We start from the raw sequence: 21328 nt of genomic DNA, 5'->3' as shown, positions 1-21328 counted from the left end.
TGTTCCCTAGCCACCGACTCCATCCCTCTCCCTGGCCACTGTCTGAGGCTGAACCAGACCATTTGCAACCTTGGCGTCTTATTTGACCTTGAGATGAGCTTCCGACCACATATCCGCTCCGTCACCAAGACTGCCTACTTCCACCACCGTAACATCGCCTGTCTCCTCCCCTGCCTCAGCTCATCTACTGCTGAAACCCTCATCCATGCCTTAGTTATCTCTAGACTCGACTATTCCAATGCTCTCCTGGCCAGTCTCCCATCTTCCACCCTACATAAACTTGAGCTCATCCAGAACTCTGCTGCCCGTATCCTAAAGCACACCAAGTCCCATTCACCCATCACCCCTGTGCTCGCTGACCTATATTGGCTCCCGGTCCAGGAACGCCTCGATTTTAAAATTCTCATCCTTGTTTCCAGATCCCTCCATGGCCTCGCCCCTCCCCATCTCTGTAACCTCCTGAAGCCCTACAACCCTCCGAGATCTCTGCGCTTCTTCAATTCTTGCCTCTTGCACTTCCCCAACTTTAATCACTCCACCATTGGCGGCCCTGCCTTCAGCTGCCTAGGTCCTAAGCTCTGAAATTCCCTCCCTAAACCTCTCTGCCTCTTGACCTCTCTCTCATCCTTTAAAACACTCCTTAAAACCTCCCTCTTCGACCAAGCTTTTTGTCACCGGTCTTAATATCTCCTTATGCGGCTCGGTGTTAAATTTTGTTTGGTAACGCTCCTGTGAAGCACCTTGGGACATTTTACTACTTTAAAGGCGCTATACAAGTGCAAGTTGTTGTTGTTGGTAGCTTAAATGAAGGGTTTTTTAAAAATAAGATGAGTGTCCTTGGTTCTTGACTTTTACGAAGAGATTAAGTTATGTTTTTTATGCCAGCATTCCAAAAGAAATGGCGAAAGCAAGAATCCTGCTGCTTTGTGGTGTATTAATCAGAAGTTTTCATCAATAAAATACCTAAATAAAATATAAGCATTAACAGTTTTTAAGAAAGGCCAAGTTCCCTGGATCTATGCGCAAAACGGAATTGCACAGTAATGTCTGAAACAAATACGATTAAGCTGAACATTTCTCGTTGAAAATTATAAACGAGGACAACAAAGTCTGGTTACTCAATTGTCTCTTGGGAATTCATAACATTTGTATTGTGATAGGTCCATTTTTCAAACATTCTGAATTGTGGAAATTTAGGTCAATGGAAACTTGGGACTCCATGGTCAGGAAAATTTGACCTTTTAACATGCAGACAGTGCTATCACTAAGCTTACATAATGATACTAAAACGTATAGGACTAAATACACTAAAGCCAATTTGCTTTAATGTCATATCAATCTGCCTCTTCTGCAATGCTTTCAATTTGTTACTTCAAATTGCTTTCCCACCACTGAGACACCTGTAAACATTAACATATTGTCCCAGCGTTGCATAGTTCAAAACTCTCTCCAAACACTTCCCCCCCCCCCCAACTTGGAAGGACTGAAGTCTACAATTGGATGAGATTCACTGTTCTATGGACATGTTACAAATATTTCAGATACCCACCATTACATTCACCAAACGCCTGCTGGGAAAAAACTACATTGCAATTGCCAAGAAAATTTCATGTTTGCTATTATGCTTTCCTGAAAGCCTCATTACAGCATAATAATTCACCTAAACATTTGCTGACTTTTTCTTCTTCTACTCCACTAATTATTTTTCTCAAAGGCAAAAGAACTGCTTTCTTCCAACCCTAATTTTCTCCCTTGAAAGCAATGACTCATGCTGGGGTATGTAACCATAGCAGCCTTTGAGAACCTTAACCTACAGAGTCAATTAGCCTACCTACACTCTTTATCTAAGCTCACACATTAATAATGGCCACTTGAGGAGGTACCAGACAATGGGTGATTAGAACTGTACCCCAAAAGGAGTCAATGCCTTAATTAAAGGAAAAAGGAAAAAAATTGCCAGGGGCGGGGGGAGAAAGAGAGAGCAAGAAGCAGTTACATAAATTACTACGAAACTGAAGTTTGGTTTCCCACAGTAATTTGTAACTGCCTTTTCTTATTAAAAAGGATGCACAGAAAGATAAAATCATAAGAAACTCAAACTTTCATATGTAAAACTGGCAAAAACAGCTGTTACACAAAATGATTTTATGCAAACATTTAGCTTTCTAACTTAGCATTCTAACTCCACTGCACCAGTTAGGTAAAATAGTTAGTGACACATTTGAATTGCTTCCATCTGTCTCAACTGGTATAGTATTACAGGATTTTACAACAGGCAAGCTGACGTGGCAGCAGGGCCTATTTTCAATATACATGCCCTGCTTTCTTCAGATTCACAAACAACCCCAACCAATATAAATCACTTAGTGGAATTAATGTACAAATTACATAGAGCAGAGCCAACACCTTAAATATCTTCAACACCACCTTAGAAAAATTGAAGTAAAGACAAAGTTTGAATGTGCATTAATTTAAATATGCAGAACCCAATTATTTAAACACCAGGATTTTCAAAGCTAAAGATCTATAGGTTTTATTTAATTAAAATTTTAATTAAAAGATTAAAATTTATTTCTTCAAATATAAGCTTTAAAGAACTGTATCTAAGAATAAGTAAACCTACATGAAATATGAACAGTCAACTTTTCTTAATTTAAAACTGCTTAATTTGAATTCTGTTAATTCAAATTGAAATTATGCAAAAATTCCTCCTGTGCTGTTGATTATTAAAATTGCTAAATTCATATTACTGCATAAGCTGAAATATTTTTAAGCAAAAATAATTGAACAGGAATAGACTGTACATTAGAGTCCCATGCACAAACTCTAAAAAAAAGAATGGAGTTGCTCTGTTCACACTAGGGATTATTAATTTTTTTTTGTTGGGGATCTGAAAATATTGACACACTTCTGCCAAACACATACTTGCCTAAAGCCTCATGTTGCAGTCTCACATCATCCCCACACCTAACTTAATTCTCTGTTCAACTCCTCTCACCACACACAGTAACCACTCTGCATTCCTCACAGCTCAGCCCATTTACCGCTAAGGACATACAGGTCAGTGCAAAATAACCTCCACTAGGGCTGCACAAGGAACCTTCAAAAATAATCCAGAAGAAAGCTGAAAAGTATTACATATTCACAATATTCAACCATACTATAGATCAGAAAATATACCATTTATTGCACCTACTCAGGGGTCATATCTCCAAAACTAAGTCACAAGTTAAAAAAAGCCTTTCTGCACCTGCTCTGTAAAGTTTTCATTTTAAACCATATACTGTGGGGCCATAACCACTAGAAATTGAATGCACAATGCCCAAACTTAAGATTTTTGCTAATCTAAAGTTAATGGCAGAAATCAAGGTCCAGAGATTCAGCTACTGCACTGTGTGACGGTTGGAGGTAGTGAGACATGAGCAAAATGGATAGGGCTGGGGCAAGTGGAAGAAATCACTGATATGAAGAAGTAAAGTGATGAGAAAGTTCCGAGCCCTAGGGAACCCCTGAATTAATGGGAAAAGAGTCAAAGGATAAACTACAACTCAGATCGAGTGATTTAAAGAGAAACTGGATGGTTTCAGTGGAATTCTAACTGGTTTAGAAATGCACAGAGGCAGACATTGTCAAAGGGAATGACAGTGATTCACTGTTCAAGAACAGAGTTCTAGAGGTGTACAACATAGGTAATAAGATCAGTGGAACAGTCATGCTTAAAATCATGTTAGTGATCGTGCACTAAAACAGAACTTTAACAAAAATGAATAACTTTGAGAGGCAACAGCAGCTTCCATAACTTTAAAAAGTAACAATGCAAAAGAAAGAGCACGAGTTGGAAGAATAAGAGGGATCACCTTTCTTACAGATATGATAAGCAGATTATCAAGGAGAAAGAAATTTGCAGCAAGAGAAATTGAAGCAACAGCATAGCACAGGGTGAGGGGGCAGAAGGAGTGGGAGAGGAGGGAGTAAAAAAAGAGAAAATAAACAAGTACAGCCAGAGACAGCTTGATTTGAATGCCTGCTGCCACACATTATATTGGTAGAAAGAAGAAAGAAAGAAATATTGATAAAAAGGTACGAAGGCTGGCAAAGCCGGGAAGCTGGGAGTACTTAGTGAGTGGGAAGATGCTAGGAAATGAAAAACCGGTGGCCAAAAAAGCACACCTGTAGCCCCAGGCCATTTAGAACAAGGCTGCAATAGGCTGGGATGAAACAAGGCAGAAGATTTTTTTTTAAATAAAATCGATGAGTCCAATTGGTCATGTGGTTCCCATGGACCCACATTGTTAAAAAGTAATACAGGTATTGATAAGAGATTCCCACAGACCAAAGGAGAGAGTGGGTCACGTGGTTCTCACAAACCAGCAAGATCTGTAGAAGCAGACACTGCTTCATCACCTGGTTTCCACATCCAACCATATTGTTGAAATGACAACACTTTGAGAATTCATCATTTTTAATAATGTAAATAGTTTTTTGTATATGTCTGCTTTTCTGCTTTATTTCAACAATTATATTCTACAGAAAATATTTACATTTTCTGATCAACCACTCAATTTCTATACAAAAATAAAATCATCCATGCCTGACTAAACTGTAGCTCGAGAATCCCAATTGAAAGACAGATGTCGCTGACATGAGACCTCCTTTGCCCTGGCATCACACAATCTCATAGGATGAGCACTCACTGGCCAACAGTAATAGTGTGGCAGATATAAAAGCCCAAGCCACATAAATCCATGTGTAAAGTCACAGGAAATTCACTAAATTTATTTAAAAATCAAATCTGTTCTATGGAACTGCGGAAGTCCAGTAAAAACAAGACATTTCCTTCCACCTTAGAAAGGTTAATTAAAAAGACAAATCATACTGATTAAATCCTCATCTGAAAATACAGCCAGCAATTAGCCAGCAACCAGTACCTGCTGGAATTCAAGAAAAATATAGCCTTATTCTTAAAAGCAGAAGTTTCCATTGAAAAAAATGGAATTATTTTTCTCCTGAGAATTTATACCCTTTCATTGCTGCTACCAGATCCAAAAATTGGTACAGAAGAGCCAATTGATTGTGAGAAGTTATTGCTTTCAGTTGCAGCACCTGCACTCAAGGTAGTTCAGTTCATCCTCAAGGTTGGACAAGTTTGTTCCAAATGACAAGACAGGGCTGGAGATTTAATACAGCTTTGGCTGCATGTGAAGGCCAGCCAAGGGGGTGTATCAATCATTTTGGTACCTTTCTGAGGGTCAACCTCTTACCTCAGCGTGTTCCAGCAAATTGGACCCATAGAGCTTATTTTCTGTAACAACTCGAGCCAGGTAGCGGACAATGGAATTCACATCATTAAACACCACGTCTCTGTAAGATTGAAAACACAGTATACTATAGTGACAACACAGTAATCAACAATTGTTTACTATGAACTACTCCAAGGTAAATATAAATTAATGATATTCTACAGTTTTTTTAAAAATCTATTTTATTGGAGCATAAATGATCTCTGGTTAAGGGTGATTTGAGTACACAAAGTATTAAATAATGACTGAGCTGTATGAATTACTATGAAGATTCAGTATTTCACGTGTATGTGTCAAGTCAAATAAAAAAAACTTTTAAAATCACCAACTCTTAGGTAGCTATAGAGCAGGAGTGTCTAAGCTTTTTGTCTTCTAGCTATAGGTATGTAACATGAAGCCTTGTGAACCACATTTAAATTTGAAATCCATGCTCCTATTAGTTTTCATGTATCTCAAGCTAATAGAGATACTATCAGATCTTGGTGTTCTGATTTAGAATTTAGTGACCAGATAACAGCACCAAGAGCAGTTCTTCCCAAACTTTAAGGTTCACAAAATTCAAACTGGACAAAGCTGGCAGATAAGAAATTTAAATACAAACAGAACTTTGTTCATCAGCTGGAGCACAAGGCATGCAGGCCATACATGGCCCATTGAACAAAGTTTAGACACCGCAGCTACAGAATAATAAATTTGATGTGACGGGCTAGGATGAAATATATCGTCAGCAAGGGCATGCAGCAATATACAGGAACATGGGCTTGAGCTAGCAGATATTGGGGGTACGCTGAAAGCAGAGAAGGAATCGAGGCGTTAGATATGATTCGAAAGAGATCAACTTTGTTTTTATAGTTCTGCTAATCTAGAATAGGAAAACAAAAACATGATAGCTGTAAATGCGCAGTACTTTCTCTGCAAGTTAGCTCCACAGAAGATGAGGAACAGATCAAACGATGGTATAAGGCACTGCAGATTAGTCAGTTGTAGGGATTTGGAAGTCAAAAGATAACCCCAAACAGGCAGCCCTCAACTTTTCAACTGCCATTCTCAAGTTTCGACATGAAGGATTTTTAGCCATATGTAGCTTACTTCACAATTTGTTCCTCTAAATCAAAGCCACTACTTCTGTCCACCTGCATGGATGTTATTTGGTGCTGCTCCTCTGCCTCTCTCATCTGTCTCCCTGTTCTGTTTTGCTTCCCTCTTGATCTTCTGTTTCTCTTTCTTTCCAGTCTCCATCATCCACACCCTCTCTACCACCTTACTACATCAGGCCAGCCTTAGCGCACCATGCCCAAATTGGTTCCTTACCTTACCCGTTATTAGTCTCCACTGATCTTTCAGCCCACCATTTGAGTTCTTCATAAATGAAACCAAGGCTTTGTCTTCTGTCCCAACCTAATCCCTCAGTGCTGGCTCTCCCAGAGCAAAAAACCCAACTGCCTCATTCCCCTCTCCCAGCATACATTCAACCCACTGCTCTGCAGGAGTAAATTTATCCAATCTGCTCCCTGTCCCTCTCTTTCCACTCCACCTACCCTTGCAGAATTTCTACTACCCACCTGCTCTGCATTGCCCTCCAAAAAGGTGCCTCCCCACCCATAACCTCATCTGGATAAATCCCCCAGCAGCCAGCACCTGGCCAACACCATGTCCCATCAACTCCCCTGCAAATCACACCACCTCCTCTTCATAGAATAGAATCATAGAAAGGTTACAGCACGGAAGGAGGCCATTCGGCTCATCGGGTCCGCGCCAGCTCTACGCATGAGCAATCCAGCTAGTCCCACTGCCCCGCTCTATCCCTGTAGCCCTGCACATTTTTTCGTTTCAAGTACTTATCCAGTACCCTTTTGAAGGCCATGATTGAATCTGCCTCCACCACTCCCTCGGGCAGTGCATTCCAGATCCTAACCACTCGTTGTGAAAAAAGTTTTTCCTCATATCGCCTTTGGCTCTTTTGCAAATCACCTTAAATCTATGCCCTTTGGTTCTTGACCCTTCTGCCAATGGGAACAGTTTCTCTCTATCCACTCTGTCCAGACCCTTCATGATTTTGAATACCTCTATCAAATCTCCTCGCGACCGTCTCTGTTCCAAGGAGAACAACCCCAGCTTCTCCAGTTTATCCACGTAACTGAAGTCCCTCATCCCTGGAATCATTCTAGGAAATCTCTTCTACACCCTCTAAGGCCTTCACATCTTTCCTGAAGTGCGGTGCCCAGAACTGGACACAATACTCCAGTTGTGGCCGAACCAGTGTTTTATAAAAATTCATCATGACTTCCATACTTTTGTACTCTATGCCTCTATTTATAAAGCCCAAGATCCCCTATGCTTTTGTAACCATTTTCTCAACCTGCCCTGCCACCATCAACAATTTGTACATATACCCCCAGATCTCTCTGTTCCTGTACCCCTTTTAGAGTTGTGCCCTCTAGTTTATATTGCCTCTCCTCATTCTTCCTACCGAAATGTATCATTTCGCATTTTTCAGCGTTAAATTTCATCTGCCACGTGACCGACCATGCCACCAACCTGTATGTATTCTTTTGAAGTCTATCACTATCCTCCTCACTGTTTACTACCCTTCTAAGTTTTGTGGTATCTGCAAATTTTGTAATTGTGCCATGGACACCCAAGTCCAAGTCGTGTATATATAAAGAAAAGCAGTGGTCCCAGCACTGACCCCTGGGGAACACCACTGTACACCTCTCTCCAGTCCGAAAAATAACCGGTCACCACTAATCTCTGTTTCCTGTCCCTTAGCCAATTCTGTATCCATGTTGCTACTGCCCCCTTCATTCCAAGGGCCGCAATCTTGATGATAAGCCTACCATGCGGCACTTTATCAAACGCCTTTTGAAAGTCCATATACACATCAACTGCGTTGCCCTCATCTACCCTTTCTGTTGCCTCATCAAAAAACTCAATCAAGTTAGTTAAACACGATTTGCCTTTAACAAATCTGTGCTGGCTTTCCCTAATCAATCCACCCTCGTCCAAGTGACTGTTAATTCTGTCCCGGATTATCGTTTCTAAAAGTTTCCCCACCACTGATGTTAAACTGACTGGCCTATAGTTGCTGGATTTATCCTTACACCCACTTTTGATCAAGGGGGTAATATTTGCAATTCTCCAGTCCTCTGGCACCACCCCCATATCTACAGATGTTTAGAAGATTAGGGCCTGTACCTCCACAATTTCCACCCTTACTTCCCTCAGCAACCAAGGATGCATCCCATCTGGACCGAGTGACTTATCTACTTTAAGTACAGCTAGCCTTTCAAGTACCTCAATCAATTTTTAGCCCATCCAGTATCTCAACGATATCTTCCTTTACTGAGACTCTGGCAGCATCTTCTTCCTTGGTAAAGACAGATGCAAAGTACTCATTTAGTACCTCGGCCATGCCCTCTGCCTCCACGAGATCTCTTTTATGATCCCTAATTGGCCCCAGCCCTCCTCTTACTACCTGATTACATGCCTGTAGAAGACTTTTAGATTCCCTTTTATGTTAGCTGCCAGTCTATTCTCATACTCTCTCTTTGCCCCTCTCATTTCCTTTCTCACTTCCCCTCTGAACTTTCTATATTCTGCCTGGTTCTCACTTGTGTTATCAACCTGACATCTGTCATATGCCCCTTTTTTCTCCATTTCATCTTACTCACTATCTCTTTTGTCATCTAGGGAGCTCTGGCGTTAGTCGCGCTATCTTTCTGCCTCGTGGGAATGTGCCTAGACTGTACCGGATCCATCTGCTCCTTAAAGGCCGCCCACTGTTCAATTACAGTTTTTCCTGCCAATCTTTGATTCCAATTTACCCGGACCAGATCTGTTCTCATCCCATTGAAATTGGCCCTCCTCCGATTGAGTACTTTTACTTTAGAGTGGTCCGTGTCCTTTTCCATAGCTATTCTAAATCTTATGATACTATGATCGCTGCTCCCTAAATGCTCCCCCACTGACACTTCCTCCACTTGGCCCGCCTCATTCCCTAGAACTAAGTCCAGCAATGCCTCCTTCCTCGTTGGGCCGGAATCGTACTAGTTAAGAAAGTTATTCTGAACACATTTCAGTTTGGTTTCTGTCCCATCTTTGCACCAATTCCAGCCTGGTCAAAGTCACCCCTGACTGATTATATCGCAACCTCGTCTATCTTAACGGGTGATCACGCCATGCTCTTTCACCACCTCTCTTCAGTCACATTGTCATTTCATGGTTCCATTCCTATCTGCCCCAAATTGACCAGTACATCACTGATGGCTTCTCCAATATGCCCCATGGTTCCATCCTTGGTTCCCTTCTATTTTTGATCGACAAGTTGTTCCTTAGCAACATTAAAAATGTACTGTAGTATAATGGTTATGTTACTGGTCTAGTAATCCAGAGAATGTGAGTTCAAATCCCACAACGATAGTTTGAGAATTTTATTTGTTCAAAAACAGGAAATAAAAAGCTCGTATCAGTAAAAAAATGATAAAAGTCCAACTGGTTCATTTATGTCCTAAGGAATTCTGCCATCCTTACCCAGTCTGGCCTATGTGTGACTCCAGTGGCACACCAACATGGCTGACTCTTAACTGCCCTCTGAAGTGTCCGAGAAAGCCACTCAGTTTCAGGGCAACTAGGGGTAGGCATTAAATGCCAGCCCTGCCAGACACCTACATCACAAGAATGAATAATAAAATGTTTTATCTGGAAGCATAGGGTCAGCTGCTTCATGTGTAATACCTAGCTCTGCCTATCTACCATCGTCCCCAAATCTACAACTTTTGCTTTGCTAACTGCCCATGTGACCAGTAATTTATCCAGCTCAATATTAGCATGATGAAAGACATTCTACTCAGCTCTCGCCAGAGACTTCCACCTTAGCTTCCCCACCCCCCACAACCACCAATTCCTTTGCCTTCCCTGCTGTTTGCTCAGGCTGTTCCCAACAGTGGGCAACCACAGTGTCCTGTTTGAAAGGCCATATCCAGTCCGTCACAATGAATGCCTATTTAAATTTTCATAATCGTCCATTTCCACCTGTACGTCACACCACCTAACTGGCATTGAACCCCTCATCCATACCTTTGTCACATCTGAGCTCTATTTCTCCAAAGTTCTTCTTATCAGCCTTCTGAACTCCACCCTACACAAATTCCAATTTATTCAGAATGCCACTGGCTGCATTCTTTCCTAAGTCTTACTCACTTCAGTCCTTGCCAAGCCCCAGTGGGTCCCCACTCTCCAGCTCATTGATTTCAAAATTCTTGTCTTTCCCTACAAATTCTTCCATGGTCTCACTTCATCCGACTTCCACTGTATCTTGCAGCCTTACATCAGAGTGCACCCTCCATTCTTCTGACTCTGGTCTACTCATCATCCACCCCCCGCCTCTGTTCCACCAACAGTGACACAGACTTCAGCTATCATGCCCCTGCACTCTGCAACCCTCTTCATAAACTCTTCCATCTTCCTACCTTTCTACCACTTTCAAAAGCCTCATTACCTACCTCCCTTCATCTCTCCTAACTCCTTTCCCAACTCTTGCTCAGTATCTGAGCCCCCATGTGAAATACCTTAGACATTAAGATTAAAAGAGCTGTACAAGTGAAAGAACTTGTTCTTATTTCAAATTCAGGATTTTCCATGACCTTATATACTGCAGCTATATACGCCATTAGGTTTTGTATTTTCAATTCATTATGATAACGGCACGATGTAAAAGATCATGGCTGTCCCAGAGATAGAATTTCAAGTTCTGTATTGACCAGCATGCCTCTGGCATAGAAATCTCACTCTACCAATTTTATAGCAGATGTTTAATATCTTCTGTTCAGGACAAGCTGTTAACAATTACAAAAATCTCTATGATTGCATCAAATTGGTGCTGCAGGATGTTTTCAATGCCAGTTGCTGAAGTTCAGGCACAGAATGATTAGGTGCAAACAATGCCCTTTATTCTCCTTTAATCAAAATTTGCTTTTCTTAAAGAGTTCAAAAAGTAAATCTTACCTGGGGTTTTGTGTGTTAATTTTTGTAATCTTAATACATTGGGGGGGGGGGGGGGGGGAGAAACAGGAGTGACAGTACATCTGCTAGCACATTTTGAGTTGGATGTAAATTTAAGAAATTTTTTTTTAATCAGCTGAGCCCTAAAGCTGCAGCACTTTGCTTCAGCACTGGTTGCTATCCGCTATATAAAAAAGATAATATGACTGAAAACCAAACAAGTACTATAGAAACAATGGAATAGGGCGTTCAGCCTGTCGAGCCTGTTCAGCCAGTCATTCAGATCATGAACGATCTGTACATCAACTACTTTACCTGCCCTTGTTCCATATTTTTTCACACCCTAACCTAACAAAAATCTATCAATCTCAGTCTTGAAAGTTTCAATTGACTCAGAATCCATAGCCTTTTGGGGAGAAAGTTCCAGATTTCCACTACCCTTTGTGAGAAAAAAAAGTGTTTCCTGATTTCACTCCTAAACGGCCAAGCTCTAATTTTAAGATTGCGCCCCCTTGTTCTGGTTGATATGATTATCAACTAAAACATTAATGATTGTTGCAGCGTTGAGATAATCAGTCAGCTAATACAACAGCTTACATCTATTGAACACATTTCACATAAAACATCTCAAGATGCTTCATAGAAGCAGTAGTAGATATTAAGCAGGAAGTGGTAGAGATGTCAAGGTAGGTGACGAAAAGCACAGACAAGGATATAGATTTTGAGCAGTCTTTTGATGGAGCCAAAGTAAGTACAAAGGCAAAGAGAACAAGAAAATGCAATGATGTGGAGATGCCGGTGATGGACTGGGGTTAACAATTGTAAACAATTTTACCACACCAAGTTATAGTCCAACGATTTTATTTTTAATCCCACAAGCTTTCGGGGGCTTTCCCCTTCCTCAGGCAGTGTGGAAAAGACTTTTCCACACTGCCTGAGGAAGGGGAAAGCCCCCGAAAGCTTGTGGGATTAAAAATAAAATCGTTGGACTATAACTTGGTGTGGTAAAAAAGAAAATGCAAGGCATTGTTTAAAAATGGAGGGCAAGAGAAAACAGGGAACTACAGACCGGTTAGCCTAACATCAGTAGTAGGGAAAATGCTAGAGTCTATTATAAAGGATGTGATAACAAGACACTTAGAAAATATCAATGGGATTAGACAAAGTCAACATGGATTTATGAAAGGGAAATCGTATTTGACAAACCTACTGGAGTTTTTTTTGAGGATGCAACTGGTAGAACAGATAAGGAAGAACCAGTGAATGTGGTGTATTTCGATTTTCAGAAGGCCTTTGATAAAGTCCCACCTAAGAGGTCAGTGCGCAAAATTAAAGCACATGAGATTGGGGGTAATATACTGGCATGGATTGAACATTGGTTAACAGACAGAAAACAGAGTAGAAAAAATGGGTCTTTTTCGGGGTGGCCGGCAGTGACTGGTGGGGTACTGCAGGGATCAGTGCTTGGGCCCCAGCTATTCACAATGTATATCAATGATTTGGATGAGGGAACCAAATGTAATATTTCCAAGTTTGCTGACGACACAAAACTAGGTGGGATTGTGAATTGTGAGGAGGATGCAAAGAGGCTTCAAGGCGATTTAGACAAGTTGAGTGAGTGGGAAAATACATGGCAGATGCAGTATAAAGTGGATAAACGTGGATGAAGTTATCCACTTCAGAAGGAAAAACAGAAAGGCGGAGTATTATTTAAATGTTGATGTACAAAGGGACCTGGGTGACCTTGTACACCAGTCACTGAAAGCAAACATGCAGGTGCAGCAAGCAGTTAGGAAGGCAAATGCTATGTTAGCCTTCACTGCAAGAGGATTTGAGTACAGGAGCAAGGATGTCTTACTGCAGTTATACAGGGCTTTGGTGAGACCACACCTGGAGTATTGTGTGCAGTTTTTGTCTCCTTACCCAAGAAAGAATATACTTGCCATAGAGGGAGTGCAGCGAAGGTTCACCAGACTGATTCCCGAGATGGCAGGACTGTCATATGAGGGAAAATTGGGTCAACTAGGTTTGTATTCACTAGAGTTTAGAAGAATGAAAGGGGATCTCATTGAAACGTATAAAATTCTGACAGGGCTAGACAGACTGGATGCAGGAAGGATGTTTCCCCTGGCTGGGAGGTCTAGAACGAGGGGTCACAGTCTCAAGATATGCAGTAGGACATTTAGGACTGAGATGAGGAGAAATTTCTTCACTCAGAGGGTGGTGAACCTGTGGAATTCTCTACCACAGAAGGCTGTGGAGGCCAAGTCACTAAATATATTTAAGAAGGAGATAGATAGATTTCTAGACACAAAAGGCATCAAGGAGTATGGGAGAGAGCGGGAATATGGCATTGAGCTAGAAGATCAGCCATGATCATATTGAATGGCAGAGCAGGCTCGAAATGCCGAATGGCCTACTCCTGCTTCTATTTTCTATGTATCTATGGTGACTGAAGGCCATCAACACTGAAATGAGAAAACTGGAAATGGTGTTTGGGGGGGGGAGGGGGGGGGGGTAGTGAAGAGAAATGCAAACTAGTGAAGAAGCGTATGCTGCTGGATGAGACTACCAAAGATGGCGTCATTCCCTGTTCAGCTTTGTTATCTGAATTGGTCTGTGTCAGTTAATGGAATCAGACGTATTGATCAATTGAAAATGTTATCACTAATCCATCAACAGTCCATCTGTATGGTGCAACACTACTCCTACAACTGATCCAATCACTGAGTTCCTGTTCGACAGTAATACTGACATATCAGTAACAAAGCAGATATTCAAATGTACTTTTAGCTTACTCACAAGGCATTTAAATACTTATTGACTGAAACATGAAATCTTAAGAGAAACGATTCAGAGCAACTCAGTTGCACACTTACCAGCGTGCAAAGCATAAATCAGCCAGTCAGTCCACTATTACATACCTCCTAGTGGTCAGTTACAGAGCAGCACTGATAGAGGCCTAGGAACAGATTACCTCCCCATCTTCCTCCATGCACAGAGAGCATCTCTAAGCGTCAATATTTCATTAGTACAGTACATTATAAGTAATCAATAATTTCCAGAAGAATTAAATATTGACTGTTAAACTTTGAACTGGTAACAATCCCGGGTTTAAAAAGCCTGGCAGCCACAGCCAACTAAAATGGTAGCAATAACTTACTGGAATACTTACTCAGAAACTCGCAGAATGTTCTCTTTGCCCTCTTCAACCAACACGTTGACATAATCTTTTATGTGTTCCACAGTTAGTAATGCGCCTGCAAGAATGAGAACAACTTTATTCTAAACTTATGTTCACATCAGTTTTATTTCAAATACCCAATTTGAGTGAAGTGACTATTCACACACATCAAATAAAAGCAGAAAGTTAGAGTAAGGAAATTACATATACAGACAATAGATGTAATTGTCAGTATTCAATTACTGTACTTAGTACACAAATGCTCCTATGATTTTTGCAGTAAATAACTGAGTGTAAATTGAGATGCACTGACCATAAGGAAATGACAGCAATATTTTAAATATTATTTTTCTGATCCTCAATATACAATTCTTCTGGTCAATGTTTGCATTTTTGTAATTCGAACATTAATATTAACTCATACTTGATATAAATTACATCCAAATTTGCTATCGCAAACTCTCCCCTTTATTTGAAAAAACAATTTTTTTTTTAACTGGTCCTGCTTATAAAGGTTTTACCATTTCTTCCCTAAAAATTAATGTAGTGATACCTGCCAACTCCAACCAAACATTTAATTTGGTGTTTCAAAAATGTTTTTTTTGAATGTTTAGAAATTGGATGATTATGAAGATATTACAGGGCTCAAAATTGCAAAGATACTTCAAATAAACTGTTTTCAGCTCTGAGCAATGACTCCCATAATAGTTTTGCAAATGTAACTGCATTGGCATTTCAAAAGAACATGATCAATCTGTCCTAAAAACTTTCTTTTCCTATCCAGCAAAATCTTACATTATTCAAGCTTAGCTCCTATCTAAAAAGTGACAAGGAAGTGAACTTCCATAATTTCTCTCAGCATTTTAAGAGGCCTGGAACAGGTCACCTGACAGCTCAGTTAAGAATGGTGCATGGGGAACCTCAAAGCCACAGAGATAGGAAGAGGAGATTAAGTTGTACATCGAATAGAATATATAAAGCATAAATAATACCTTATTTACTTAAGTTTCAAAAATGAAAGTAGAAATGCATCAGTTATTACTTCAGCATCCAGCCCAGCTCTTCTGGCTAGTAGAATTGCTGCATTGCAGAGTGGACGCAAGGTGAAATGTCATCTGAAGTAATATACAAGCCACTAACCTTAGAGTGACCTATCCACCCAATCCTCTGATGTTAGACAGCACTACAGGTGTGTAGAGAGAGGAGCCACCATTTACAAGCAACCACCTTATACTAAATTTTAACTGGCTAGGTCAAGGATCAGAGATGGGTATGGTATTTTAGTAGCACCTCACCTTGCCAGTGTGCATCTGATCTGCACTGCAGCAATTCCACTAGTCAGAGCAGCTAGGCAGGCTGCTCCCACAATCAATGCTGACAGTCTCCGAATACTTTTTTTTTAAATCTATTTTCGTTGCAAAAGGCTAACAGGTTGAAAGACTTATAAATTGGATCCATTTTTTAGACTTTTCTTTACACAGTTATGCTGTATCATTCAAGAACCAATTCAAGCAGATTACAGTTACTATATAATGTGGGAGAGACAAGAGTGACCTGTTCATATTACTTCGTCACCTACTTCGGACAGAAGCCTACGGCCTACACAGTTTCATTTTTTCCACTTGGAGATGTGGTAGTAGATCCATAATGCAGAGGGGATGGATTTTTTTTTCCAAACTGAAGAATCAAGTAATTAACCTCAATAAAAAAAACTTATCAGGAATTTTGCACGCTGTCCCTCACAAACCCAATCTTTGCATGTATTCAGTTAAGCAAATAAAAGTGATGAATTGGCATTATGAATTGACACAAGGTAAATGTTATAAAAATAGATTTCTGTACATCAATAGTTTTCAGTCACTCTTAGTTATGCATTACATTGGAGGGAACCTGGTAACAGAAATGTTGTTTAGACCGCCCTCTTCCGCATCACATTTTGGAACAGAGGGCTATCGACAACACTCCCCACTGACATCACAGCATATTCTGCAAAAAAAGTCAAGTAGATGTTTGAAAGAATATGCATAAATCGCAATATAAAGAAAGAGAGACACCAGTAATTACACACAAACTCCCTTTATTAAAAACCTTATTAAATTACAGGTCAAGTTCAAATGAATATAAACCCCATCAATTACAAACTATCAAGACAATCAGATACAGACACAACCAACTGCAATAGGCTCCAATCATCAATGGTGTAGATATCTTCAATGTATTCGGTTCACAGCATCTGAACTTCCAAAAGAAATGTAATAAAGTGCAATTTCAAGGAACACCGTTCCAAGTATGTGTCAAAATTTACAGGGGTATTGAAAACACCATCTTTCAGCAATCGGCCAGTGCCAGATAGACATTTAAGACTCCTGTCCAATAGTGCATTAAACATACTAAAAACCCCAGGTGCCACAGGGCAGTTGATTCATTTTGCCATTCAACGACCAAAAAGAGTGTTTCTCCGGAAACGTAACTTCAATATTTAGTGTACTTCTGCAAAGGAATTTAACAATTTTCTCTAAAGGGACAGAGCTAATTTCCTCTGCACTTGATCATACTTCTTTAAAATTTTGTATACAGATATCAAAAATGCACTGTTTAGTGCAGCAAGAAACCATGCAGATAACAAAAGCTTAAGACCAAGGAGTGTGCGTCAGCAGGCTATTCGGTATTTGTTGGCTAAGGCCAATCCTGTCCCCACCTGACACACACGCCAATGCCTATGCACACTCTCCAATATGTAGGCTTAATCCCTAATGTTCCTAATTTGGGCTGAATTGGCTGATTTCACACAGGATAGCAGTTACCATTAAAATTGGTTTTAGTGTCTCTAAGCCACAACAGAAAAATTAAAAGTAAAACCAGTTAGCACGCCCATTCGTCACTAACCTCTGGTGAACAGTGTATCTATAGACACATGAAATTAACAGTATTGGGTATAGCCATACCATCAACCTTCACAGTCCAAGGGCCCGTTGAGACTTAGCTTCAAGGCTAACCCATGAAGAGTGGCCTTTGGATGCGGTACTGAAGGGCTGCTGGCACCCCAAAATCTATACCCAGCACAAGTCATCACCTTCAGGAAAGGAAGATAGGTCAACTGAGTGTGACACTCACAGAATTACATCACACTGATCAAGAATCTCCAAATCAAACTGCTGAAAAATTCACAAGTAGAATTCCTGCTTTCTCAATACGGAATGAATGCTCTCACCCTATAGGGACATACCCCATTTACCTAAATGCGAAGGACTTGGATACGTAAGCCAAAAGTCTCATCAGTTCTCCCCCCACCCCACCCCACGAGCGCTCGTCAGTTTTCCGCTGCTTGTCTAGCTAGCATCACTACCAGTTAGGTCATTGGGTTGAAACATTAGCTGTAGACAAGTGGGAAGAATTTGAGCCAATGACAAGTCTATCTCTCCAAGTCCTGGTGAGCAAACCATCATCACTGCCCTACAGTACTGCAGGCTTTCTTGTCCAAAGAGATCCTGCCAACTCCTTCCCCTCCCTTAGCTGGAGCATAGAAAATAACCATGAACCCATTCCATCCCCACAATTACCATCCTACTTTCGTTATCTGGGAAGTATTAGGGACTTTCTATCAATGCCACACCATTATCTCAGAACACCTCCTTGACGATGGGCAGTTTGCATGCGACAAGCAACAAGTCCACACCCATTCATCGTCCAATTAAACATTAGTCTGTATAAATCATACCACAACATATGGCTAGCAAGCTTTCAGAAAATAAATTACACCACATATGTCACTCATGCGTCCCCTTAAAAAGATAATTATGGAAACTCTAGTGAGTTGAGTAAAATATGAAATCATAATTTTGTAAAAGAGATAGAATAATTAAACTTACATGCTTTAAATTTCACTCTGATTTAAACTATTTAAAAAGAAATAATCACTTTTCAAAAACTATTTTATTAAACATGATTATGACACAAGGATTCAGTTGTAATCAATGCAGAAAATGATTATAAAATGCCAAGCTAATTAAATGGACAAATCCAAAGTATATTAACAATATTGGTTTTATATATTTAGACAACTTCCTTAAGAAATACGAACTGCAATATTGGGCATATACAACAACCATAAAGAGTGAAAGTAGATTAACACAAGACAAAAAAAATGCAACGTTGTAAATCTGAGAAAACAAAAATGCTGGCGAAGGGTCTGTGCCCTAATCGTACACTCGTCTTTCCGCTTTTCAGATACTAACAGACGCTGTGTATTCACACAATTTTCTACTTTTTATGTCAGAATATGAACATCATTCGGCAATAACTGACATATTGAAGGGCAGAGTCCCCTCCTTTAATACATATCTGCCCCGCTGGTAATCCCAGGCTCCAGGCTGGAACTGTCTGCCCCACGCATGATGCAATACCGTGTGTTGTGGTGGGCCAAGCGGTGCCGGCGGGTGAACTCCTCGCCGACAACCCGCACCGGCCGCTTATGGATGGTGCACTCACCTAATGGCGGGCTGGAGACGTTCACTGACAGAATCAGAGCCATCTGCTGTTCTGTAAATAACCGCAGTCCTACTGACAGCCGTCGCCGCTCACCAGCTGCTCCGCTCACACTCGCTCCCACGATAAAGCGACGCCGGGGCTACTTCCGGATGCTACAGCCTAAGCCTTCCCTCACAGACACACCACTTCCGGCACCCCCATCATTACCCTCCCCTCCCCCCAACAGGCTGTCCAACCATCACAGGAGAATTAAAATAGTTGCGGTGTTTAAAGGATCAGTTTATTCTGCTGAAACCAGCGCTGGGAGATTTAAAAATTACAGGAATGACAGTGAAAACCTGTTTACACCTGGATTTTTTTTTAGACGGAGATCGTGATATGGAAAAATATTCCCGTATTCTGCATAATCTGCCACGTATTTACCAAGCCCCAAGCAAAGGGTTGGAGAGGGGAGGGGCAGCATCGGTCTTCTTGTTCGTTATTACAACTCTTTTAAAACGAGTATTCCCACATCATAAAGCACTAAAGCAAGTGAAAAAAAGATTTATATTTTCAGAACAGCATACGATAAAGTTGGGGCTAACAGTAGTGTAGTGGGAGGTGGAAAGAAACATTGAAAGGGCTAGCAGTTAGTATAAAAGAAAATAGAGCTTTTGTAATCATATTAAAAGTAATACAATACGATGATGTAACTCGATGTAAAAAGAGTAGGATTCCAGGGATGAAGAGGAAATCTAGTTATGGAGGATGAAAGTATGGCAGGGATATTAAATATTTAACATTTTTCTCCACAACTAATGGTGGAAGTGAGAATGTAGGTGCACTAGAGGAGGATATGAATAATTGACAGCTAAAAAGGAATTGATTCTGAAAAAAAATAGCAAAACTCAAAGTGAATAAGTCACTGAGACCTGATAGCACTTACCCTGGGCTTTTGCAGGAAGTCTGAGTGGAGATAACAGAGGTTCTGACCTCAATCTTTTAATCTTCTTTACCTATGTAAATTGTGCAAGGGGATTTGAAGGTAGCCAATGTAACATCTCTGTTAGAGAAGGATAAATAAAAAGGATGAGTTAGTCTAACATCACCTGTGGGTTAGCTTTTAGAATCCATAACTTGATATCAAATTAGTCAGCATTTAAAAACGTGTGGGATAATCATGGACATCCTGCACGGATTTGTTAAAAGGCAAGTTTTGATTGACTAATTTAATAGTTTTTTTTTGAAAAAATGACCTAATTGGACAAATAAAGACAATGCAGTAATGCAGTGTATATGGATTTTCAAAATGCATACAATAAGGTATCTCATTACAAAAAAAATCAGGTGTATGGTAGGAGAGGAAATGTAGCAATATGGATTTAAAAAATTGGTTAACAGACAGGAAACAGAGGGTTAGGGTTAATGGAGGTTGCTATGATTGGAAAAGGATGAATGTACTGAACTCGAGGCCAATGCTGTGTACTCTTTTGTTGTCAGTATACACAGATGATTTGGACTTGGATATAAGGGAGCACAATCTCAGGTTAATGAACACACAAAAGTCAGAGGTTTGAGAAATAGTGGAGAGCACTGTAAGAGGCTTTAGGAGGACATAGATAGGATAACAGAATGGGCAGATGGGTTGCAGATGCAATTTAATAGGGAGGGGTGTAAAGTGATGCATTTTAGGTGGAAAATCAATGATTGGATGTATAAAGTCAATGGAAAGTCACTGAAGGTTGTGGATGAACATAAAGACTATGGATACAAATACATAAATTTCTTGTAGGTAACTTTTTTTTAAAAAAGTCACTTTGGGTTTTATAAATAGGGGCTAAAGAGATAATGAGACATTTGTACAAAACATTGGTTAGAGTACTGTGTGTGCTTTTGGACACTTCATTATAGAAAGCCACAGAGGGCCTTCAGGATAGATTCACTAGGATGATGCCAGAGATGGGAACCTAAAGTTATGAGGATAGACTTGAGCCACTGGGACTATGTCCATGGGCCAGAGAAAGCTGAGTGGAGGATTAAAAAAGATTTTTCAAATGATGAAAGATTTTGATCGGGTGAATAAGGAAAGACTATTTCCTCTGATTACCAATTGTCACTGACTCCCCAATCAATTTAAAATTATCACTAAGAGAATGAGATTAGGAGAAATTTATGCAGAAAGTTACTGAGCATGGAATACTTTACCACAGGGAGTTGAAGAGCAGCCTTTTGCATCTTTTAGCGGGAAAAGGAAATAAACATTTAAAGCAGAGGAAGATACCTAATTATAGTGAGAACAGGATAGTGGGATTAGTCTTGGTTTGCTGTAGTAAAGAGCTAGCACAGACATGGTGGGCCAAAAGGCCTCCTTCTATGC

At 40.3% G+C, this 21328-nt stretch overlaps 1 protein-coding gene across 1 annotated transcript in view; it reads right to left on the bottom strand.

Moving 5' to 3' along the window:
• Positions 1-19121, bottom strand: part of eprs1 (glutamyl-prolyl-tRNA synthetase 1) — a 64868-nt gene extending 45747 nt beyond the window's left edge. Inside the window, exons 1-3 of the mRNA XM_067988880.1 lie at positions 18973-19121; positions 14476-14560; positions 5262-5361 (exon numbers count right to left, since the gene is read on the bottom strand). Coding sequence (XP_067844981.1) covers positions 5262-5361; positions 14476-14560; positions 18973-19015 — 228 coding nt within the window. The 5' untranslated portion in view covers positions 19016-19121. The remainder of the gene's footprint in view (positions 1-5261; positions 5362-14475; positions 14561-18972) is intronic.
• Positions 19122-21328: the final 2207 nt, after the last annotated feature.

The sequence above is a fragment of the Heptranchias perlo genome, chromosome 8 (assembly GCF_035084215.1).
Source record: "Heptranchias perlo isolate sHepPer1 chromosome 8, sHepPer1.hap1, whole genome shotgun sequence".
Lineage (NCBI taxonomy): Eukaryota > Metazoa > Chordata > Chondrichthyes > Hexanchiformes > Hexanchidae > Heptranchias > Heptranchias perlo.
The sequence above is the reverse complement of the archived record's forward strand: the minus strand, read 5'-3'. Positions and strand labels throughout refer to the sequence as shown.